Below are 25,423 nucleotides of genomic sequence, written 5' to 3' on the forward strand. Positions count from 1 at the left end.
AACAACAATAATATGACACCTCTAGCTCTCGCTCTATAAATACATAAATTACGTGCTCGGGACTCACAATTTGGATCCAAATGTTGAATACTGCAAACTTGGGGGATGTTCAGATCTGGTGTTTTAATTGTGACTCATCTGTAAAGTATACACCCCAAACCTGAAACAGTCCTTCCCTGCATCCTCTTTTCACTGAGATGGAATAATTTAGACGCACCTTTGCAAAACAGTAGGTGGGGAAATGGTTTTAAAGACATAAAAAAAGCAACCCTCCCCGATAGCTCTAGAGCACCAGGGGTTGTTCAGGGCATTGTGTCTAGCCCAGGGAGAGCCCTTGCCAACTCTCACTGAAGTCAATGGAAGATTTAAATGGGAGTTGGATTGGACCACTGGAGCGCATATGAAAGTTGCAAGACTGACCTTAGCCAGAATTAGCAGAGTACTTACCACAGAGTGCTACTAGTGCCGCTTGAGACACTGAAACAGTGTAATGCATACTGAGTAATGGATGGGGTCATTCATTGTCCCTTCAAGCATCTGGAGAGTGGAGAACTATAGGAGATATTATTTGGAATGGCATCCCAGAGAGCCACAAAGTAACCATGAAGTAGGCACTTGACATTGCATTGCAATGTTTGCTTCATTGCTTTGCCTGAATGGGTGATGACATTGGGTTGTGAGGATGCAATGTCACAGACCAAACAAAGAGAGGTCAGGATGCCCTCGGAGGACTTTGTGGCTTTCTAGGCTGACTAAGTGCTCTGCAAAGAGAAGATCACTGTTATAGAATGTCAAAAGTAGATATACTGACCTCAGTGAGGTTTTTTTATTATGAATTGTTGGTGCTCTTTTTTTGTTTGCCCAGCTCCAGATTTTAAAAAAGGGATTGCTTTAAAATACTTATAAGCATACAACAATTTTTGTGCATTGGTGCTTTTTGTTATTTTAATTACAATGGACTTGGGTCACTCCTGCTGGGTCGGGAGGTTTCAATTTGATTCCTTCTGTGCCAGGTCTGGCCAGTTCATTTTAGATGGAGAAGTTATCTCCAAAGCAAGGTGCTGGAATCTGGCAGGGGAAGGCAGTTTTAATTCAGAGCCATGCAGAGGTGAAAGTAAGCTGGTACGGTCCAGTACGGCATACCGGCAAGAGCTGGTACACCGTGCCATACCAGAACTGGCTTCCCCAGGCCAGCGATTTAAAGGGCCTGGGGCTCCCAGCTATGGCCGGAGCCTTGGGCCCTTTAAATTGCCACCAGATCCCCACTGCCAGAGCCCCTGGCTAGCGGAAGCGGCTCGGGCGGTGATTTAAAGGGCCCAGGGCTCCGGCCACTGCGGGGAGCCTCGGGGCCCTTAAATCACCACTGGAGCCCCGGGGTAGCAGCGGCAGCCGGGGGCTCCAGCAGTGATTTAAAGGGCCCGGGGAGGTAGCGGTGGCCAGAGCCCCGGGCCCTTTAAATTGCACCTGAGCCCCGGCGCTCCCGGCCGCCTCTGCAGCTGGTAGCTCCAGAGATGATTTAAAGGACAGGGGCTCCTAGCCGCCACTACTGCAGCTGGAGCCCCGGGCCCTTTAAATCTTGATTTAAAGGACCCAGGGATTTAAAGGCCCCACCTCTTCCGGTTATGAAATCCTGGAGCCATGTCTCCATAGGAACCCCCCAGCTGCCCTGGAAATGGACTGGATCAGTTGTCCTGAGCATCCTATCCATGTTCCCTCTCTGCCCAGCACCATCCACTATTTGCTTGGGACAACCAGCTCTGGGTCCCCTGGAGAATGGAGGTTTTAGTCACCATGCATTTCTGCAATCTCCCCATTCTCCTCTTCAGGTGGACTTTCCACAAGTAAGGAACTACAGCCCAGGTTTCCCTGCAAGTGAATTGAGCTGTTTATATATTAACAAACCAAAATACATATGCATGTATAAAAGCAAATGGGTATATATACAATTTGGAAATAATTCTGCACTTATTAACTCTAGTGTAAATCAAGAATAACATAATTGATGTCAATGGACATACAATTGTGTAAATGCGGTGTAAGTTGGAGGAGAATCAGGCCCTTTATTTTCATACATAATATTTCCTTTTTTCTGTTCTACATCCATACACCCTCATTTGGGGGGGGCTATCTTATTTTGGCTGTTGAAAATTTATGAGACTGTAACTTTTCAGCTTGCTGTACACAGATTTTTCATACACGCACATGAAAAAATGTAATCTATAATGACATTTACTGAGCTGGTGAAAAAAATTATGTTTTTTCAGATTTTCTTTTCCCTTCCCAAAACTCAGAGAAAAAAATGGGAGATTAGTTCTTGATGTCAGTTGACATTTTTATGCCAAATTTTTAAGAACAAAAAATATTATTAAAAAAGACCGGGAAAATATATTATTCTTACGAGTTTTTCATGCAATATGATGCAAAATTAAGACCATATTTGGCCTGCATCCATGATTTCAATGCCTAATGACAATGGGAGTTCTGTTTATCAGTTAAGGGATTAATTTGATCCTAACTGTATATTAATTCAACTGTGCCAATTATTCTTAAAATGATTAGGATACTTCACTTTAAAGGCATATGAGGCCAGAGTCCCCCGTACAACTTCTACCTTCAAAGGTCACTTCAGTTGAGCCAAATCTTGCTATCCTTAATTCAATTAATTGAATCAGAATTTGACCCACTACACGGAGGGCCTTATTCTGATGTCACTTACACTGGTCTAAATCAGGAGTGACTCCACTGAGTCAATAAAGTTACTTCAGTATCAAACTGGCATAAATAATCAGAATCTGAACCCCAAAATACAGGCCTGCTTGACAATTCATTTTATATAAGATCATCATTCTCTAAAAGCCTAATCAATAGTTTCACTGTGCAAACAGCCACTCAATGAATTGATCAGCAGCACTGTTGATCCCACTATAATTTGTACCAGAAGAAATTATATAAACTACATAATGGTGCAATACTGCATAATAGTGTATAGTATCATACATAAATATATGTGAGGAACGTGCTATGCTTGCTGCTACGCCAGTGGTTCTCAAACTATTGTACTGGTGACCCCTTTCACATAGCAAGCCTCTAAGTGCGACCCCCCCTTATAAATTAAAAACACTTGTTTATATATTATAAATGCTGGAGGCAAAGTGGGATTTGGGGTGGAGGTTGACAGCTCACGACCCTCCATGTAATAACCTTGCGACCCCCTGAGGGGTCCCGACCCCCAGTTTGAGAACCCCTGTGTTATGCCTTTCTGATTAAGAGAGAACTTTGCCCATGGAAATATTCGGGTTACAATATGCTTTGAAAAATGTATAAAATAAACCCACTTTTATAAAGCTATTTTGGAATATCATAAATGTTCCCATCTGATCCTGCAATCCCTGAGCATACACATCTCTTTTTTATTTCAGGGGGAGCTCTGGTATACAAGAAAAATACAAGATTGGGCCTTTGAGATTTGATTGAACCCACATCAGCAAGGATATTCAGATTGAAGGACAGAGTAGTTCTGTATCAGAAGCACGTTCAGACGGTACATGTCCCATCCTTAATCTTTTTCAGCCTAAGAATTGCAACCTGTATGATCTAGAAATGTAGATATCTTATATAGCAAGGACCCAATTCCAACTTCAGATATATGATGTGTCTATCTAAGTACTTCTATAGCCTCATTACTGTAGCATCTGAACACCTCATGATCATTAATGGATTTTATCTTCACAACCCCACTATAAGTTGGGGAAATATTATGCCCATTTTTCAGAAGGAAAACTGGGGCAGATGGTAGCTGAAGTGATTTGCCCAAGTTCACACAGGAAGTCTATAGTTATGCCAAGAACTGAACCAGTCCAATGCTCTCTCTGACTAAAACAGTTTGTTTACCTGCTGCATCCACAGGTTTGGCCAATCGCAGCTCCCACTGACCGCGGTTCGCAGTCCCAAGCCAATGGGGGTTGCGGGAAGCAGTGCGGGCCAAGGGATGTGCTGGCCGCCACTTCTCACATCCCCCATTGGCCTGGAGCGGCGAACCGCAGCCAGTGGGCGCCGCAATCGGCTTAACCTGCGGACGTGGCAGGTGAACAAACCGGCCTGGCCCGCCACAGTGCTTACCCTTGCGAGCCGCATGCCAAAGGTTGCTGACCCCTGGACTAGAACATCCTTCCACAGATTTCAATAGGAGAGACACAAGCATATTTCTGGCTAGAAGGGGGCCCTGTATTTTCTCTTCTGACCTCACAGTCACACTGCAGCTCTCCTATCTTTAGCATAACTTCTGCATTAGAAGAGTAGGCCACAGAATTGTTGATTCACTTGGGTTCTTCCATCCTCCCAGCTCTGCATATTCTCAGCTTTTATGGTTTATGTGACCCAAAAAGGCACAGATAACCTAACATGAGAAGTTATTTGCATGCTGCTGTTTGAAACAGACAGTTTTTGAGCCAATATAACAGGCCATCTGCTGCCTTCAGTCCGTTTTTTTACTCTATGTAGGAGCTGTGCTGTGGATCAGAGATAGCGTGTAGCCTAGTGACATGGAAGCAGTTGCCAATCTCATAGGTGACAACCAGTGCAGATTTGTAGCCATAATGAAACGCACTGGAGACAGGACTAGAGCACCACTTCCCATGACCAAAACCCGCAGAAGAAGGTTCAGAGGGGAAATAAACTCTTTGCAAGGTGCATAGAACAAGCAGTGGTTCTACCTCCCAAGCCTCATGGTCCGCAGGCAGCATTGACACTGAGACCCTGTGCCTGCCTTTGGGTCTGGGCCTCAGATCCTCAACGGTATTTAGGCTCCTAATTTCTATTGATATCAATGGAAGTTAGGAGCCTAAATACTTTTGAGGATCTAGGCGTGGGTCCCCAGTGCTGCCCCACCACTTCCTGGCCACACAGCTCTGTTGGAGCCTCTTTGCAGGAGGCTCCTCTAGTACATCTGTTCTTGGGCCTCGCTTACATGGAGAGGTTTGGGAAGTAAATGCAACCCCTTCCCCTTGTGTTTGTGCAGGGTATGTGGGTTAACAAGGTGCACTTCCCCTCAAGCCACTGGTCCCACCCAGCCAATGCCTAGGAACACAGGAGTTAGATCAAACCAGTGGTTTGATATTCTGTCTCTGACATTAGCCAATACCACGTGCTTCCGATGAAGTTGAAACAACCCATCAATGGACAATTATGGCTTTACCTGCTCATTTGGGAATCTGCTTCCTAAATCTCATGAGTTAGTGGGTGATTTATACCTGATGTGGTATTTTGCTTATTAAAAAAATGTATTTAACCTATCGGCGGTCACTGTGCATGTGCTCATTATCCATATAAACATCTTACCCTCTCCTGAATCCTACTAAACTCTTAGGTGGAGATTTTCAGAAGTCACTGGTGATATTGTGTACTTCAAGTTTTGGGTGCCCACCTTGAGACACCTCAGAGGGGGGTGAGTGTTCAGCATTTATTGAAAATCTGACCTCTCTCAAGTGTCTCAAGTTGGGCACTCAATATCACTTGTCACTTTTGAAACTTTTGGCCTCAGTGATGTGTGGTGGCAATGAACTCAACCCATTAATTAGTCACTGTTTTTAAAACAAATTCTGTTCACTAACTGTAAATTTGTCACCTTTCTGTTTCATTGAATATTGCCTTGTTCTTGAATTCTCCAAAGAGATAGTTAAGAGCACCTGATCATAGGTTATTCTGTGTAGCTCTATAATGCTACCTCTTAGGCCCTCATCCTAAAAACTGCTCTATGTGAGTGAACCCCTGTGTCCCTGGGGAGCCCTAAGGTCCACCCATAGGGAAAAACTTTTGAGACTAAGGTCCTTCTGATTTCCGCCCTAGATTAAATGATATCAGTCTTTTCAATCTCTCCTCATAAAAAAGTCTCTGATCATTTGTTGTTTCTCTCTGAACCCTTTCTGTTTCCACTACTCCTTTTTTAATATGGTGTGACCAGAACTGAACACAATATTCCAAGTGAGGGCAAAACATCAATTTATAAAATGTCATTATAATATTTTCAGATTTATTTTCTATCCCATTCTTCATCCATTTGTATGTTTTGTTTCCTTTTTAGAATGCTGCTGCACATTCGGCTGAGGTTATTTCCCCCAATAACACCCAGGTCTTTTTTCTGGAGTGGTTACACTGAATTCAGAACCCAGAAATGCTCAACCCATTCCTTGCAATGTGCATTTTCTTGCCTTTGTCAACACCATCTTTCATATGTCCCATTAATCTAGATGCATACGGTCCTGCTGAAGTTCCTCAGAATCTTCTCTAATCTTGATATACTCAAATAATTTAGGGTCAGCTGGAAAACATGCCACTCTGCTGGTCCACCCCCTTCCAGTTCCCTAATGAATATATTAAACAACATCGTTGGGGCCCCCTCTATTAACCTTTTGCCATGTTCAGAACCGATCCCTATTTCTTGTCTCTTGGGCAGTTTTTAATGCATAGCAGTACTTTTCCTCACACCCCATGTCTATTGAGTTTTCTTGACTTCACTCCCTTGGCTCAGACCTTCCCCACTTGTAGAACTTTGAACCCTCCTTCCCCGGGTCACTGAGAAGGTGGGAATGTGGCTGTGGAAGTAGCTTACGGCCCCTCTTCCACCTGAGAACAGTGTGATCTCTGCACGGGGCCCTCCTCTGCTCCTGGGTCCTTCGCAGTTATTTGGCAAGTCTACGGACCTTTACTTTTTGTGTGAACAACCCTGACTGTGTAATGCCTCTGAAATTCATGACCCTCTTCTCACATCTCCCCAGGAGGCTTCAGGAAAACACACTGGATCTTGGAACTTCCCTGATGAAGAATTCTGATGATGAGCTTCAGTCACTCAAAATATCCCTTTGGCCATGAGTATCTCAGATGCTCTCCTATGTTGCAGCTTGTGTGATGAAGCCTCAGTTATGGGTAAGGCTATATTTATGTCACAGAGGTTATGGAAGTCAATGAATCCGTGACTTCCAGAGACCTCCATGACATTCTCTGCTTCAGCCCCAGGGGCTGCAGGACTGGAGCTGGCAGCCAGCGGGGCCCTGGCAGGGTTCCAGCGACAAGCAACAGCAGTGACAGGCAACAGGGGGCCCCCTACAAGGTTCCAGGGACAGGTGACAGACTCCTGAGGGGGCCCTCCTCAGGGTTCCAGCGATGGGCAACACCCTCACACAGGGGAGTGGATGCATCAGGCGAGCGACTGGGGGTGTCCCCTTTTCTCTTTGGGAAATATGGCCACCCTGCAGCTCCCAGCCACCATTGGCGGAGGGCCCCTCCTCCCCCCAAGATTCCAGCTGCCGCAGGCAGGGGGGAACCCCACAGCTCCCAGCCACCACGGTGGTGGGGGAAACCATGGAGCCACAGCAGCAAAAGTCACAGACAGGTCACGGCTTCTGTGAATTTTTGTTTATTGCCTGTGACTTGTCCGTGACTTTTCCAAAAAATAACCACGACAAAATCTTAGCCTTATTTGTGGGTACAGGGCAAGAGAACGTGTTCCAAGTCTTAATCAAATCATTTTAAAGATGTTCCTGTCTAAGTAAGAAGCAACAGAACAAACAAGGCTGAACTCCAGAGAATACTATTCGCAGTTGGTATATTATGTCCAGTGAAGGAAATTAGAGATTCTGTTTGTCTAAGCATCAATCTAAGATGTATTGCCGGGGCTATAGAGGGGTTGTATATGTATGTATGGGTCAAACACTGACACTGGTTCCCCTTTTCCACCTGTGCAGAAGGAGGGGATTGCAGAGGAAGAGTGGATGATGACAGGAAGGAGAAGGATTCACACTTCTACATGCTCGCTGCCACACACAAGAGCCTGGGGAAGCAACTTGGCCACCAGGCTGGTGGGTCTGTGAATCAAGAGAAAGGGAGGAAGAGAAACATGTTTAGGAGGGTGCTAAAGAGCAGCTGGTTATCCATGTGGCTATCCACATGGAATTAATGCTGAGCCCGGCAGCATTAATTTCCACTCTGCACCTGCGCCCCTCTTGGTGATTTTGCGCAACTGTAGGCAGGACAGCCAATGACAGCATGACTCCTGGAGTACCTATGTTCCCAGGAGGACAGGAAGGTTGGAGAGAACAGTGGACAGATCGCTCCTTTGCTGGCTGAGTGCGTCTTTCCCCACTGATTCTGAGAATCAATGGGTTCAGATGCCTGACGTCCCCAGCCACCTCCTCTGGAATCCCCAACACTGTCTCCTCAAGAGGTTCATTAGCTGGAAACTCTATGAGTTGAAACAGAGACCTAATAACTTCACCCACCGGCAGATCCACACACCAATGCCTGGAAAAGATTAAAGGGACAGAATCTAGTATAAGTTTGGCTTTCCTGGCCATGCATACAACCTTCTAGATTTTGTGAATGAGCCTCAAAAATGGCCAAATGGAGCCCTCTGTGAGGTGCAATAGCTATAAAAAAAATGTGATGAGTTAAGGACAGAATATGAGATGGTATCACAGTTTTTAGTACAGTTCTGCTATTAATTAGTGCAAAATTATCCTTTCTTTTAGGAAGAATTACACTGAATGTGGATAGAATGCGAGGCACTCAGCTATGCCCAGGTGCAGCCCTGTGGCTGAATAGAACTGATTGCATGATCAGGGCCTAAATTATTTACTATGGGCCAGATTCTGTAAGTGCTCTTTGAGCAGAACTCCCACTTGAATCAACCAGCATTCCACATCCAGAGGTGATACAGAACCACACCCTATGTTTTTAATGTTCTTTTTAAAGCACCACCAGCTCTTTCTGCCATTTTGATTTCCAATAATAGGACTTTTGCGCAGTAATAGTAAGACCTGAACAGTAGTCAAAGCCAATAACAGCAAGACGGGAGCTCCTCCAGGAGGAGATGGGTATTCGCATTTCTCCTGAGTTTTAGGTTTAAACAAAAGTATCTTGTTGCTTCACTCAAACAATACGAAACATAAAAAAGGAAAGAATGACAAAGTTATAAGTAGGAAGTTATGAAAGACATGACAAAACATGACGCATCTGTTCAGATTTTAAGTGGCAGTATGGTCTAGTGGTTCGAGCATGGAAATAGACGTCAGGAACTCCTAAAGTCTAATAGTGACTGCCACTGGCTTGTGAGGTAGGGGTGGGTGAGTCATCTGGGGTGTGATGTTCAAAAGTGTTCAGTTTTCATTTCCTTCAATGGGAGCCGAGCTAAGCCAGTGCAGCGTGCTTTTGAAAATCTCTTGCTTGTAGCTTCATTTTCAGAGGTCCTGAGCACTCACAATTGCTACTGACATCAACTGGAGTTGCTCAGCTATTAAACGTTCTACCTCAATTTTCTCAGATCTAACATGCGGCTAATAATATTTGCTTCATCACATGGCTGCTCAGAGGATTAATTAGTTGAAATGGGGTTCTGTTCTGAAAAGTGACTATAAAGACAATATTGAAGGGTTCCAGGTTTGTTGTCACTTCATTATTTCCATATCAAATGTGTACTATTTACTATTAAAATGATGTTTTCTCTTACTACCAGCCTTGCAGATGGAACCTGGGAACCAAAAATCAAACTGGTTTCTTTCCCTCTTGTGCACAATCATCTGTAATAGAGGTTCTGGCAGCAAAATTCTTCCCTCAGTGATACCTGTGCAACCAGGTTGTCTGCCAGTTCTGCCTCTGGTGACAAGTGTGTAACACCATTGCTTTCACTGGGGTTGCATAGATGTAACTGATTGGAACCTAGAGCAAAATTCTGTTGCTGATGCACTTGTAGAAGTAGAACACAATTCCTGCTGGTTTAGCAGTATTGGCTGTCCAAGGCTAACAAGTAGTACACACTTATTTGTGTGGAGTAATAATTAGTTACGATTTTGAATACTGGAGGAGAGCAGATCTGTTGAGTAAGGTAATATTTTACCTAGTCACATTTTTTTTTAAAAAGGACATTTTGAATACCCTATAGTCCTTTACATTTTCAAAGCACTATCTTCATGTGCTAGGTATTACTAAATCCTATATTATCTAGTTTCTTCTTTAATGATATGGATGAAGGAATAAACAGTGGGTTTATGACAATAACAGATGAATTGGGTGAAACTGTGAACACCAGTAAAGACAGGGGAGATAATAATCCCAAGAGACATGCAGAGATTCATCTTGGGAAAAGGTAAACTGTTACAGCTGAGGGGAAAGAATCCAAAATAGGCAATTAGTTGGAGAGAGACATAAAATGAAATCAAGAAACTGAAAAACTTAGAATGAGTAACAGCAAATAAATAAATGAAATGCTGACCATAAAACGTATTCGACTGTAGGAAAGTCTCAGGAAAAGTGATGGGAGCCCCATTGCGTGACAGATTTTAAAACAAGGCTTAGTCGAGTATTATTCAGACTTGGACAATAGGTGAAAACGCTGCATTATCAGGAAATAAATTAACTCCCGTGGGTGGCCTTTTCAAACGCGGTCCACCATGCCTTAACTCTACTCCCATTAAAATCAAGGGAAGTTTCACCAGTGATTTCAGTGAGAGCAGTTAAGCCAACACTGAGTTATTTTGAAAATCCTGCCCCGTAGTCCTAGACCGTTTTCTTCTTTGTGGGTCAAATTCTGGGCCAGCTGACACCTTCCTGCACGCCCCCTTATTTCAATAGGCTGGTAAAGGGGCCGGGTGACTCTCCAGCTGTTCTGCGGGACTCACTCCAATTATATACCCTTTCTCCCCATGGTCTGCTCCCTCCTCCTCCTCTTAAACTTGCTTTGCCAGAGCCTTTCACCGCGGGGAGCCCTGGCTTAGATCTAAAACTCTGGGGTCTCTCCTCATAGGGATCTCTAGGCTATAAGGAGCCCAGGGGCCTCTCTCCGTGTGTTGGGGGCGGGGGAATAGGGGGCTGAGACAAGGGCCGGTGGCAATAGGGCGAGGCACCGGCGGAGGGAGGACTGGAGGGATGTCACACGCTGTGCTAGCGCAAGGCAGACAGCTGGGTGGGTGGGTGCTTTCGTGGGGAGGGAACGGGGCTCCCTTCCCCCCAGCCACCCATCAGGCGTCCCCCTGCTCCGTTTGGAAGAGCCTTGAACCCAAACAAAGCTGCACTAGGCCGCTGGCGGACAGAAGGACTCTGCGCCCCTGGCTTCCTACAGGGGCTGCACCTGTGCGGGGCCGTGTCCGCTTCAACCGCTCCAACCTCGCAGCGGCTCTCTGCCCAGCGATCACAGGCTCGCTCCACCCTGGGGCCCCGGGCCCGATCCTGCCGCGGCTGAAAGCCACCCTGGGGCCCGCGGTCACCGGGTGCTCTCTGATGTGGAGCCCACCGCAGGGGCTGAGCTCTGAAATTACCGCGCAGTAACGCTGCGTTATTCACAGAGGCAGCGGGCGGGCTCCCCCAGTCCTGTCCTCCCGCTGCATTTCCTCGGCTCTCCTCCTTGTATCCCGCTGCCCCGGCTGCTCACAGAGTAGCTACAATAGCTACTGTCCCGAGCTCTCTGCGACTCCCTACCCCTCGGGGGAGCAACCCGCTCGGAGAGCAGGAGGCCCGAAGGACCAGGCCATACAGACAGCGCGCTAGTGACCAGTGCAAAGCTTCACTACAGCCACCGAGTCTCGATCCGAGTGACATGGACATCAATCATCTAGAGCCACCTAGTCTCGAGCTGATGTAGGGCCACAGAACCTATTCCCACGGCCTACATCTCAGTCGTCTTTAGCTCTTTATACTCACATGGTCTGCAACAAGCCAAATTCACACCCATATAATCTAGTCCCGCAGTGTCTATCTAAATTATAACAACATCATCTAGATTTCTGATTCCGAGGCCAGAAGGGACCAGTGTGATCACCGAGCCTGATCTCCTGCATACCACAGGCCTGAGAATATTTTATATAAACACACCTAATCTATGTATATTTATAGCCATTAATCTCATTTATATCCATGTAATATACATATATATACGTGTGTGTGTGTGTGTGTGTGTGTGTGTGTGTATGTGTGTGTGTGAAGATAGATTAGATGAAGCTATGGAATTCAAGTTTGCACGTATAAAACACACACACATGTACAGTTCAGCTAGCAACAGTAGAATAAACCTTCCTGGTTGGCTACATGAGTAAGTTCTTCCCCACAGAGGCAAAGAGGCTGCGGCCCGACCCATCGCTTCGCACTGTCATAGCTGTATCTCCGGGGGAATGGGATCCGGCCTCTGCGCAGCAAATCCATTATTAACGAGTCAAAATGAATGAAATGAGACACACTGCGGTGGCAAAGGTAAAGTCACAACGTTAAGTATAGAGTGAAACGGAGACATGAAACCCAGGCTTACTTGTTCAAGGCTAGTTGCAGGGCCAGACCCTGTGCCTTTACCCACAGTACATATCAATGAGCGTATCCGCCTGGGGCAATGCAGGATGAGAAATTAGGGTGAAATCCATTCTATTGGGGTTTTTTAAATAGTACTTATAGCTCTGCCCAACTTTGCAACATGACATACCAGCCTTATTGCATGCAAATAGCGTTCTGAACGCTATGCCCCAGGAGTTCAAATACACGTTTTTGCTTCTCTCTATTGCCTGGCCTTTCTCTGAACTTTTCTTATAACTCTTTCCCTCACAGGAAAGAGCGCGCGCGCGCGCACACACACACACTTTCCCGCACAGGAAAGCACACACACACACACACAACTTTCCCGCACAGGAAAGCGCGCGCGCGCACACACACACACACTGCTGCCATCCCAAGGTAACTGCACTTAGCTTCTCTCTAGCTGCACTCGCATCACTGTTCGTTAGAACGTTCAACCTGGTTTAAATTACCATCACTGCTGGTATTTGTCCCATCAAATAGTTGTATGTTTACAACTTCTTCTAATTACCATTTATTTGACGCAGATTTCTGTTGTTTTGCTTAATCTCTAGCCCGGAGTGAAAAAAAAAAAAAGGCTCACATGAGGACAGAAAAGAGCCCCCAGCTCGGGGAAGACAATCTGGCATGTTTACCTTTGCTCGCTCCAGTTGCTGGGCTCAGGTTTAGCTGATCTTTAGGAGGCCATAAAGGCAGAACATGGCCTCTGCCCCCAGCCAGCCCAAATCACGCTACAGATCCAGCTACACCCATGGGGAGGGATAGATCCAGCTACACGCATGGGGAGGGTTTGGGAATCCTACCCAAGACCCAGGCGCCGGGAAGGATTTCCTTGCTTCCCTGGTGCTGTCGGTCCCCCCGTGGCCCAGTGACCGCCCCAGGGCAGAGAACTGAACTTACTTAAGAGATTGGCTTCATGGGAGCCGTTGACTTTGCCATCCGGGTGGATCTGCAGATGGAAGCCGATGCCCACCCTGCAATAGAGGCTGCCCGTCCTGCGCCCGGATGGGCTCCACTGGAAGCTGCTTCTCTCCGGCCTGCTTCCTTGGGAGGAGGAGGAGGAGGGGGAGGAAGGTGATGAAGCGGAGGAGGTGTTGCTGGTGCTGCTGGCACTGGCCGCCTGCCCGCGTTGCGCTCCGGGGGGCAGTTGCGCCAGGGCGCTGGTGAGGATCAGGTGGCTGAGGGAGAGGAGGCAGCGGAAGGACAAGCTCATTCTTCCAGCCAGGAGGGTGCCCAGCGCATCTTGCGAGCCAGGCTCCTGCTCGCTCTGCGCCGCGGCACGGGCTAGCTGCGCTGGGCAGGCATCGCTCCCCGGGCTGCAGCGCGCGAGGGAGATCCGGAGCACAGCGCTGGCACACGGAGATATTTATAACCCGGGTGATCTCACTGGTCTGTGCACGCCTGGAGCCGAAAGGAGGCTCTCTCCTCCATCCGCCGCTTCCCGGCTGCGGGGCTGGGGGAGCCCTGCGTGGCCCCGCGAGGAAGAGGCGAAGGGCAGAGGGGAAGCAGCACCCATGGGCCCTGGGGGCGGGGGGTGCGGATCGCACCAGAGGCCCGGCTGCGCCAGCGGCTCTTCACGCACCAGCGGGCTAATTCCTATCCAAGGGCAAAGGCTGCAAATAATTCATAACGGGGACGGCAAAATGGGCTCCCCGGAGAGGCGGCGGCGGATTGGGTCGCTGCCATAGGGCTGGGGGGTGAAGGGGGGGATTCATTCCCCTCCTCCCCCTTAAAGATGCCGGCTCGGATTTTAAGCACCGGCCCCAAATGATTCCTAGAGACCCGCGGCGGAGTGGGGGTCCCGTGGGGCTTTCCCGATGCTCGGGCGGGCTGTGCATTAGGGACCCAAGGGAGAGCTTCCACTCCGGCGGGCGATGCTCTACCAAGCTGCCTGGGACTGAGAGGGGGAGCCTGAATGGGAAAGGGGGGGCTAACTTCGGAATTGGGGGGTGGCTTGTAAAAGGCAAGGGGCACTTAGATACGCCACTGGTGCGTCTCCCGGGGGAAAGTGCTCCTCGCTCACCTTCCGTGTCACAGATCCGTGCAAATGGTTATTCAGCGCGTGCCCATCCGGAGAGGCAGGCGTCCAGGCATCCCCCGTGGGCGTGCGTGGCATACAGCACCACTCCGGTGCGTGGCCTGGTCCCGCTGCCCCTTGGCAGCAGGCATGTGGGAGCTGTCTCTCCCTGCGGCTCTGCAGTTCCGGGGACCACACTGAATGATTGATGACAATGCGCACATGGGATTCAACCTTAAGAAACCTGAGAATAGCGCGTTTCTCTGTATGCAACGCCCGCCTGTCATTTACCGGAGAAATATACCTTCCTGGCACGCTGGGAATGGCTCTGCCTGGAAACATGCTGAAAGTTTGAAGCCGTACTTCTGAACCATTATTCCTCTGGCACGGTAGTGAAAAGGGCATGCTCCTGACGGAATACGCCAATGCACAGAAGCCATGGCTGATACTCAGATACGGCCTGATGCATTATTAAGCACGGATTTAAAGCTTCCCATTTCAATAAAGAAAAGCATATAAAAGACATACCGATGTTCTAGAGCCCAAATTCTCCTGTTGGCAGAGTGCTTGACGTAAACCAAGCTATAAAAAGACATTCCTGTACTTGCGAAGCGCCAAAGCTGCTGTCGGAAAGCGAGGGGCGGGGGGGCGGAGAATACGTGTGTGTGTTCGTTTGTGTGTAGCTAGAGAAAAGGAGAAACCCAGTCCTGCACTCACGGATATCAGTGGGTATTTCAGTGTGAAATAATGCAGGATCCCAACCTTCGTGAGAGTTTGCTGTGAGGGACGTGGCGTGTTATAGGTGTAATATAATTCATATGTAATAATTTATACCGGAACATCTATACCACGCCACGTTTCTCACACCAAACTCTCACAAAGGTTATATATATATATATTCCATATGCATGCATATACATACATACATACATACATACATATATATTATTTCTATTTTATTTTTATATATGTATTTATTTTATATTTATATTATTTTATATATTTATTTATGCATATGTAAGTATGCATATATATATATATATATGCATGCATATGTGTGTGTATATATACACAGATGTATGAGGTATATATGTATATATTATTATTTCATATGAAGTATAGATAGATTAAAATACAATATAAATAGTATATATGCATGTATGTATGGTGTCTCTATATATAATGTACTGTATACAGATATATGTATGTATAATATGTGTGTATATACACACACACATGATATATATGCCTACATACATAACACACACACCCCTCTACAAAATTACCCCCCTAGAAAAAAGTCTGCGTTTTTCCATTGCAGTCTGTTTCCGATTTTGTGTCCTTCTGAACAACAGGTATGGTCTGAATATTACGGCTTTAAGCAGCTCAGAAACGCTCATGCAAATAAAATAAACACAAAGCTCCTTGCAATGCAAGTATGCCCCCGGGAGGAGTGTTCTCGTGTCTGTTGTTTATGCAGCGCTTGAAAGGGATTTTTGCACAGTCGATCCAGGAAAGTGTAACCACCACCGCCCCGGACCCCCCCCGCCAAGGGTTGCTTCAGGTGTGTTTATTAATTGGAATCAAGGCCCATCGCCTGGGGAAGGGCCAGGACCAGCCGTTTTGTAAGGCAGAGTCGTTTAGTTTCTTCTATTCCCACTAACCTGATTTTAAGTCAGCTAATGTAGTTGATACAACTGAATTAGTCCTAGAGGCCCCGATCCGAAATCTTGACCCAGGCCAGTCTCCCATCGACTGCAGCGGGAGTTTTGCCTGAGTAAGGACTGCAAGATCAAGCCCTCCGTATCTTGCAGCCCGTTCTGCAAGCCCTGACCAACTACCCGACTGAGGACTGCGAGATGGGGCGCATTGACCAAGGTTAACGTTGTCTGTCGTGGAAGCTCCAGAGACACCAGGTGTCACAAGCCAGGAGACTGCAGTTTGGATTAGTTCCACAACCCCTCCCAGCCCCCAGTGGAGCCAATGGGATCTTTATCTTCGATTTTAATGGGGCCCAGAGTGCCACCCTCTAGGGATACCACTTAGCAGCGACACAATGAAACGCCAAAGTTTTGCAAAGTCTTATTTCCCCTTGGGAAGGGCAAAGGGAAGCCCAAACACTTTCATTCCCACAGTTCACATGCAAACTCAACCTGCGTGGTCTGCTTTACAAAAAATAAACAAGCTGGATGTGCATAGGATGCAGTGGTAAGTAAATCAGACCCATTTCTGAATGGACACTTTTGAATCCCATTTTGCAACAGTAAATCTGGTGCAAAGAATAGAAGTTCCTTTGGAAAAGTCAGATCAGGCATAGAGCGCTGGAAGGTGATTTTTCAGCGCCGTGTTAACTTTTTGATAACACAGCTGTTGTGCTTGTAAGTGGTGGCAAAATAACTGTTAAACCTCCAAACAAAAGCAGCCTAAAATAAATGAAATACATACAAAATAAGTCTATAAATGGCCTATTCTTCACCCACAAAATGTCATTACGGGCAAATATACTCCTTATACTACACTTTCCCTGTAGCAGTACAATGACACAGGTAATAACCAATTTTCCTGTTAAAATAGCAGCTCCGACATTTTTGAAACCCACATATTATATCTCAAATTCCTGTAGAGAGATCAGAGTTAAAACGTGTCCATTTCGGCATAATCACGGCTTGAGAAGTTCAGAATTGGAGTTAGTTACAATGTAACTTTAAGAACAAAGCATTTGTACATTTCCTGGTCACCCTTTCCAACAAACGTATTAATTGCTTTGAAATGAAAACTAGGAATACAATTCAATTCCTCCAGAAATGATTCTATAGATCCCCCTAAAGATAATAATGTTGATCTCAAATTGGAACTGTGTTAAACAAGTGTCTACAAATTGCAACTTCATTGGACTATAAAAGTAGCATTGGAATTGCATTCCTGAAAAGATAAAAGAATTAACCTGCAGGGGCAGTTTTCTCAAGACCGCAACCTGAAAGATTAAAAAGGTAAAAGAATATTAACAGCTGCACAACACGCACCTTACTATTACCCGCTATTGCGTCAATGAACTGCCATTATTCTCATCCGGAATGTTTCCCAGCCTATGTTTAACGTGATTCTGTTTGCCCATCTCGAGCACTGAGAACAGAAGTCACAATCGAATCAGCCGTGGGAGGTGATCCACACCAACCAGTTACCTTCTGCTTCTCACTGGGATAAACCAGACCCCCTTCGCCCCCATCTCGGCTCCAGCTGGCGAAGGATGCCCCGATCCCAACCCCCCGAAATACCGCTGACCCCAAAGAGCCGATTCACAAGCACGACACGCGCTTCCGAATTCGCATGGCAATGTGTGTCTCGGCCCTGCCTGAGCTGGGAGGTCTTCTGAATCCGGTCCGCCTCTCACGGGAACCGGCCGGTCCAGCCCGACGCTTGGGATCCACCACACTGGCGGCTGCAGCACACCGCCGTGGGCATGAGGGCACCCACCCAGGGGGAGGGGGAATTCAGACACAAAGAGAGGGGGAGCCGAATGCATTGGAAGGAGAGCTAAATCCAGGCTAGAGGCACCCTAGTGAATCTATTCTATTCTATCTATGAATCTAGACAGTATTTGGTCTTGCCATGAGGGCAGGGGACTGGACTCGATGACCTCTCGAGGTCCCTTCCTGTCCTAGAATCTATGAATCTATTGGGGGGGGGATTCCTGGGGGATTCCCCGTGTGGCCCCCCCACCAGCCAGCCAGCCACGCCGGCCGGTGCCTTGCAGCGTGGGGGGGCGGGTTATTTCAGGGAGCGGAGGGGATAATAGTTGGTGCTGGGCCCGTGGGAGGCGTCATGCATTCGGTACCCACGCACACCCAGCCAGAGAGCTGGCACTAAAGCAGAGGGGTAACAACACCCCCTCCCATATACCATGAAGGAGCTTTCTGTACGTTCACCAGACTACACTTCAAGCACTTTTTAAAGTAGCCACGGAGCCAGATTCTCCCCTGGTGTAAATTCGCTAGTTCCACTTGCTTCAATGGCCGATCTCCGCCGGCTGAGAATTTGGATCAATGTCTCTCAGTAATCAGTATCGGTAGCCCAGTAGTAAGTGACCATCTAGATTCTTTGGGAGAGGAAAAGGGGGTTATTTTCTGTAAGGGGCGACCTGGAATGATATACATTTTACAAGATGCTCTTGGGTCCATTCATATAACTGGTGGCTGACAAATATTGATAATGTCTGGATTCACACACCCGAGACATGTCCCCATTGGTTAGAAAACGTCTCCGGACTTTTTCACTGTTTCCTTTTCCCAAATCCGTGTTATCTCTGGAGAAAGACAGTTCGACGCTGCATGTAATGAAACCAGAATATTTTCATTGCCCTCCAGCTAACTTCAAAACCTTCACTCTTAATCCCAGGTAAACTCATTAGTGAAATCCTAGTTCCAAAGTCAATGGGAAATTTGCCATCGACTTGACTGGGACCAGGATGGCAATACCGCCCTACCACACAACTGTGTTGAACTTTTCCTAATGAGCAGATTTTAGTAAGAGAAAAAATTCTGTGAGTCCCCTCCTACGCTCAGGCACCCTCCGGATTTCTACCGCGCCTTGGAGGAGTCTAATTCAGGCCGCGGTGGTTGACGTGACACAGCTTTTCCCTCATGGGGCCCTTCAACTCCCACTGAAATCAACTGATAGGTTCCTATAGACTTCAGTGGGAACCGGATCGGGGCCACCACGGTCCCTCGGGTGACTTAAGCCAGAGGTGGTTTGGTCCCTTTAAAGCCAAAGGCGCAGGATCGAGGCCCCCGCCCCATTAGGGACACGCTGGTCACTGGTTTTATAAACCGTTGGCCTGACATTAGCTCTGCTAGGACCATGGGAAAGTCTTGTCGACAGTGTGATTTCTGACCCCACGCACAGAAAGCTGGGAACACGCTGTCGCTGCGTCCTGGCCGTTTTCAAAAGAGAAAAGTCTCCCGCTCCCCAAATCCCTTTGTTAGATCGGCCTTTTAAAAGGCAGCTGTCCAACGATCAGGGAATCTTATCTGCTGAACGGTCCCCACCTTTCAAACCAATGTGCCACAGGATGATTTGTGGGCTATAATTTCTCCTGCTTATTTTTTCCCCCTTCCCTCCGCAATATGGATTTCTACAGCCCTTAATTACAGTCATCAGCGCTAGCAAATGCGCTTTGTTTTCCACTGTGGTTCCCTCTCACTTGGCAGGATACACAGGGAAGCACCTGTTGTCTGGTTGTAGAGAGAAACACCTGTCAATGGAAGCACTAAGTAGCGACATGGGGGCTGTCAATTGGCAAATCTTGGGAGACTTCCCTATTGACAGCCGAAAGGAGCAGACACCTGTTCGGGGCTATTGAAGGCTGAATGACAGCTTATTGACTTCTGCCAGAAGATGTCAATAAATGACCCCCTCTGAGACTGGGAGCCCAGAGCTGCAACATCTGGTAATGAGCGCAGGAGTGTCACCAGATTCGAGGCATTCCTTTCGGAAAGAACAGAGCGGAACCGATTGCTGTGAATGTGTTTCGCGGATTATTACCGTTTGTTTTTAGTTCCGTGCGCAGGAGAGGGGATAACGGGGATCCGGGTTAGAAAGATGAATATTTAGTTTAATAGCAACCCTCTCCCCCCTAGGATAATAGCCTGGTTATCACAGATGGTTATTATTGCTTTTGCCATTGTAATGATCCCTGTTCACTAACACTGAGATATTAAAAGAATGATCTCATTGCTGTTCAGCAGGGCTGCATATTACTGAGTTTGTAAGTGCCTAGCACATTGGGGGCCAGCTCCTGGCCGGTCCTTAGGCACTACCGTAAGAAACATGATTAAGAAAATATCAAATAATACTATGCATCAGCCTGCCTGTCTCTCCACCTAATGTCTGTCTGCCTGCCTACCTACTTGTTTGTTGATCTAATTTATCTGTCTATCCTTCCTTCTGTCCATCCACCTCTCCCATCCAATCTATTTACTTGCCTCTTTATATACTCTGCCTACTTATCTATCTATCTAGATATCTATCTACCCCCATTACCACATCTATCTAGATTAATGGAGATTAGAACTGGAAGGAACCTTGAAAGGTCATCAAGTCCAGCCCCATGCCTTCACTAGCAGGACCAAGTACTGATTTTGCCCCAGATCCCTAAATGGCCCCCTCAAGGATTAAACTCACAACCCTAGGTTTAGCAGGCCAATGCTCATACCACCGAGCTATCCCTCCCCCTATCTATCTATCTCTCCATCTATCCCCATTACCACATCTATCTATCTATCTATACCCATACACCACCTCTGTCTATCTATCTATCTATCTATCCACCCACACGTCTGTTTCTGATAAAAATATAACAATAACCGACACCCCGTGGACAGTACTGCCGAGGAGACCGAGTTATTGACAGGGCTTTGGGGGCAGTTTAGAGCTGACTCCGAACGGCTCTGCCCGCTGGCCAGCCGGCTGCGAACGGTGACATTCTGCTCGCTGGAGAACACCCCTTTGGACCTTTGACTCCGCTGAAGGTCGGACGCGCAGAGTTATGTCTTTAAAGATGCAAGAAAGTGGATCAAGTTGCACAGCCTGGGAAGCCCACCTTCCCGCCCCCCGCTGCAGCTGCTGCTGCTTTAAGGAAGGGGAGCTGCAAATCCCTCTGTAAATCCCATCTCCGGACAGCCTGCCTTTCCCCCTACCCCTAATCCCTGCCTTGCTCTGCGTAGGACCGGGGAGCCATAACACATCTCGGGGTGAGGACTGGGTATGGCCAGGCATTGCCATCAGCCCCGGAGGAGGGAAATGTGCCACACAGAGTCACCCGCACGTTTATGGCAAACTAAGCAGCAATTTGCAGTGTTCGAGGCAGTTTTACAGCGGTACGTGTGTGCATGTCCCCCAATTACAGAAAAACAGAGCAGACGTGGCAAGACGGACATTTATGTCGAGTTACACTTTGTTCCTCAAACAAAACAAGAACCAGGAGCTTCCGAGCCAGAGATTGCTGGTGAATGCAGATTTCTTTCTCCTGCCAAAATTGCCAGGTAGAGAACAAACTGGCAGCAGTTAAGGAAACCCGATTTGCAAATCATGTTAAGATTCTGGTCCGATCGCATACCTACAGGGATCTCTGGGCCTGGAAGGGGAATCCCAAATCAGATACCATTATTACCTTGAGTTAGTTGTTATCACAAAGGGGTAGGAGAACACAGACAGAGAGAGCAAGCAGACCCATTTAATGATCAGATCTTACTGCCCTTAGGCAGGGAAAAGTCCCGTGGATTGGAACGGGTCAAGTGGAAATTTAGCCGGCCTAAAAGGAGCAGGATCGGGTCCCTAAGGGAAGACATGCTTTGAAATGTCAGACCCAGGTTTGCATTATCAACTGTTTTCTCCAACCAAGTGATTCTTGTCATTGCTGAGAGTATTTAAAGACATCAGGAGTGTCATCTTCTCTGACTCGAAAAGTCCTGCAACAGGTGCTGGGGCTTTCAGGGTGTATAAATCTGGAGAATTAACTTGTCCCATCCTTTTGAAACAAATTAGCTGTGTCTTGGCTTCAGGTTACCATTGCAAACTACCTTTTTATTGGCCTTACTGCTGCTGTCCCATTAGGAACTATTTGGTCTTAACTACAACCAGGACTCTGTAGATCCTAAACAAAACATTTAGCAGAGGAGGGAGATATTGTATTGCATATCTATAGGCTATGGGGAAGTGAGCTTCTGGAAGAGATGACAGCCAGCAGCTGCAAAAGGAGCTTGCTCCCTTTCCCGTCATAATTCACCAAGGTACACTGGGCTGGGCAAGAGGAAAATGGTTATTTCAGTGCCAGTATGGGAGGAAAAAAAGATATCCCTTTAAATATAAAATGTCTCTTTTACCTGAGAATCAAGGACCTGATCCAAATCCCAGTCAATGAAAAGATTCCCATTAATTTGAATGGGTTTTGGACTGGCCCCCAAATCTCTCTAGGGACAGCTACAGGCCCAGCCATAAATTAACAGAGGTGATTGCCTCCGCTGACACGTGGGGAAGTGACAGGTCTTGTCTGAACACAATGGCGCTGAAGTTCTGCAGGCTCTGACATAATGATCACCCTTGTCCTCCCATTACTGGAGTAATAACCCTCAGACACTCACACCATGTGCTTCACCAGTGATAGCAGCCATATTTCTCCCAGATAACAAAGGCAACTGTCATGTAATGCTACGGTGCAGAAGGAGACCTCGGAGTGACAACCCATTCATCAACCTGGTAGAGCACAAAACATATTCTTCCCCTTCTAGGGCTGTTCGCTGGTCCTTTCACAGCTGCTAAAGCCTAATGGGAAAGTTGCTCTCACACTAGGAAATCCTAAACTAGAACACCTCAGTCACCAGCAGCAGTTCCTTATAATAAGTCATCTCAAACTCTCCCTGTTTCCCCAGCAGGCACCAGCCCTTATATACAGACTGTGCACAGCCTTGCTCTTGCTACGGTTGTGCTGTGGTCTGTACCTAAGGGCTGGTGTGGAATTTAAAGATGAAGAATCATGCCAGATATAACGAAGAGCCGAGCTTTGATTTAAGAGGCTTTGTGTCTTTGATGGATTGAATGTATAGCTTTATTGTTTCTCTCACCCTCATCTTTTGTGGCCTGATCCAAAGCCAAGATTCTTTGTCTTTAACAAGGCCCTTTGATGAATTGCCCCCTGAGTTTTCTGAATGCTGCCTAATTTCTAGGTAAGATGTCTCAGAGGTACTGTACATTGACCATGAATTATTTCAACAGTAAGACCACAGAGTGTGTCATCTTGGACTATAACTATGGTTTAAACAGGAAGTTGAAAGCCAAACGCATGAGAAGTGGCAGCCACCTGACAAGTGACAATATCCAAGTACGGGTTACATTCTGGAGTGTGTGGTGATTAAAATGCTCTCCATGCACATATATGTAGATGAGTCTTTTTGTATATAAACAGATATATGTATGCATGCACACGTATATGTAAATATATACATATATATACACACATACACATAACTGTGGTCGAATGTCTTTTTAATGGTGTTTGAATATTGATCAGTGAACAAACACTAATTGAAATAGTTATGTGACATCAATGGTGTAAAATAAGTAGGAAAGAGATTAGAATCAGGCCCAGAACACTTGGTGAGAATCTTTTCTATTGAGCGAGCCTATGAAGGATATCAGCTTGAGTGGGAATTCTTTGCTCTTTTTCCATGTTCAAGGGGGAATTGTTTAACTCAACTTCCACAAGCGCTGAGTTAAAAATTTGCAAAGCCACAATCACTTGTAGTAACACAACTGCAAGTTACAACACAACAGTCAAGATGGAACATTTGCAAGGCAAGCCGTCAACCGTGCACAAGCAACCAACCTAAGCTGGCATCCTGTTTTCAGAATATCAACACAAAGAGCCAAATTCTGCTCTAAGCTATGAATCCATAATTCTCATTGACTTCAAATGGACTTGCGTGGATGTATCTTGGGGCCAAATTCTGCACTCAAAGACCAAAGAAATGTGGATGAATGTGTTTCCCAGAAGAGGCCCTGAAAAACTGAATTCCCACAGATTGAGGATTTTTGTAACTAATGTTTAAAGGAAGATGGTTGAAGCAGATCTGAAGCCATTCTCCTGCGCAGGAGAAGATGGTGTATCCAGCTGTTCAGTGCTCTGGGATCACTCTCAGATACACTCCAGAAGTTTTTCATACAGTGATTCCTGATGTGTGAAAACAGTGTGATGTGAAGGCTGAATGATTTTGCCAAGGACTCTATTTTACTTATTGCTGATATGTGGATCCATTCCAATTCAGGATAAAATAACTACTCATTCTTAACTGCTCACTTGATTAGCAAGTTTCCTAGAAGAGCTAGTTTTATTGTCGTGTGAGGATTTTGACAGCAAGCCCAGAGGAGCAACCATCTCTGAGAGTTTTTTTAAAATAATCAAGAACTGGCAGATTGGCATAGATCTTTGCATATTCTTTGAGATAACACCATATACATTTATAAAACTTTCTGAGGTTGCTGTGTTCACAGGTTGCATTGCACACATACCTGCAGTGGTGGACTAATAATGATTTATTAAAAGACAACAATCCACTGATGAAATTATTATATAGGACATACTGGAAGCCAGCCATCTATTTTAAGGACTCATCCTCCACCCTTTCCAAAGTCCACAGTTACAAAGAGATTCAGGCATGCCTGTAACTGAGCTAGTTTAAGATGTCACAAGACACAACTCAAGTTATTAAAATGAGCCATCAAAAATGAGTGACTTCCCCCCCCCAGCAGTTAAATGCTACCTTGTGGTCTCCATCAGAACGGGATATTTCAGAAATCAAGTGGGAGTTATGAAAAGAATTTGAATAGTTAACAAAAGCAGTAAACCATAATACAACCTGCATTCTATTGTTCTGTCCGCAATGCACATTTTTAAGGACTCTGGGCTAAGGAGATCAGTCTTGCAACCCTTATTCATGCATGAAGCTCTGACTCTTACCAGTAATTCCATTGACTCCAATGAGCACAGTAGGATTTCATGGAGACTTCTTGTATGAGTTAGGGTTGCAAGAGGAGAAATCATGGATGTCCCAGATTTAGGACCTGATTCTGCAAAGATTTAAACATCTGCTTAACCTTACTGTGAATAATCCCTCTCAGATCTTTGTAGGATTGGGGCCTATGAGATCAGAATTATGACAGCAAAAATATCAAATGCTAGTTCTTCATGCTTCAGCCAAAGTAAATCAGAACAAAGGATGCCTTATTGATGTGAGGGGGTCTAATATTATTTTTAGAACAATATTATATATTGATGTATATCCCTTCTCTATGCTTTAAATTGTGCCCTCTAAATTGAGCTGCAATATCCAGTGGTTTGATGCCAAAGGCCAACAATATTCAAAGCTAAGTGTTTAAAGTGACAAGTATCAGGGGGTAGCCGTGTTAGTCTGAATCTGTAAAAAGCAACAGAGGGTCCTGTGGCACCTTTAAGACTAACAGAAGTATTGGGAGCATCAGCTTTCATGGGTAAGAACCTCACTTCTTCAGATGTCTTGCATTGGGAGCATC

At 46.3% G+C, this 25,423-nt stretch overlaps 1 protein-coding gene across 1 annotated transcript in view; it reads right to left on the bottom strand.

Annotated features, from left to right (window-relative positions):
- FGF5 (fibroblast growth factor 5) overlaps positions 1 to 13,537 on the bottom strand; it is a 29,992-nt gene extending 16,455 nt beyond the window's left edge. Inside the window, exon 1 of the mRNA XM_054030553.1 lies at positions 13,225 to 13,537. Coding sequence (XP_053886528.1) covers positions 13,225 to 13,537 — 313 coding nt within the window. The remainder of the gene's footprint in view (positions 1 to 13,224) is intronic.
- Between the last annotated feature and the right edge of the window lie 11,886 nt (positions 13,538 to 25,423).

This window comes from Malaclemys terrapin, chromosome 5, assembly GCF_027887155.1.
Source record: "Malaclemys terrapin pileata isolate rMalTer1 chromosome 5, rMalTer1.hap1, whole genome shotgun sequence".
NCBI classification, from domain to species: Eukaryota; Metazoa; Chordata; order Testudines; family Emydidae; genus Malaclemys; species Malaclemys terrapin.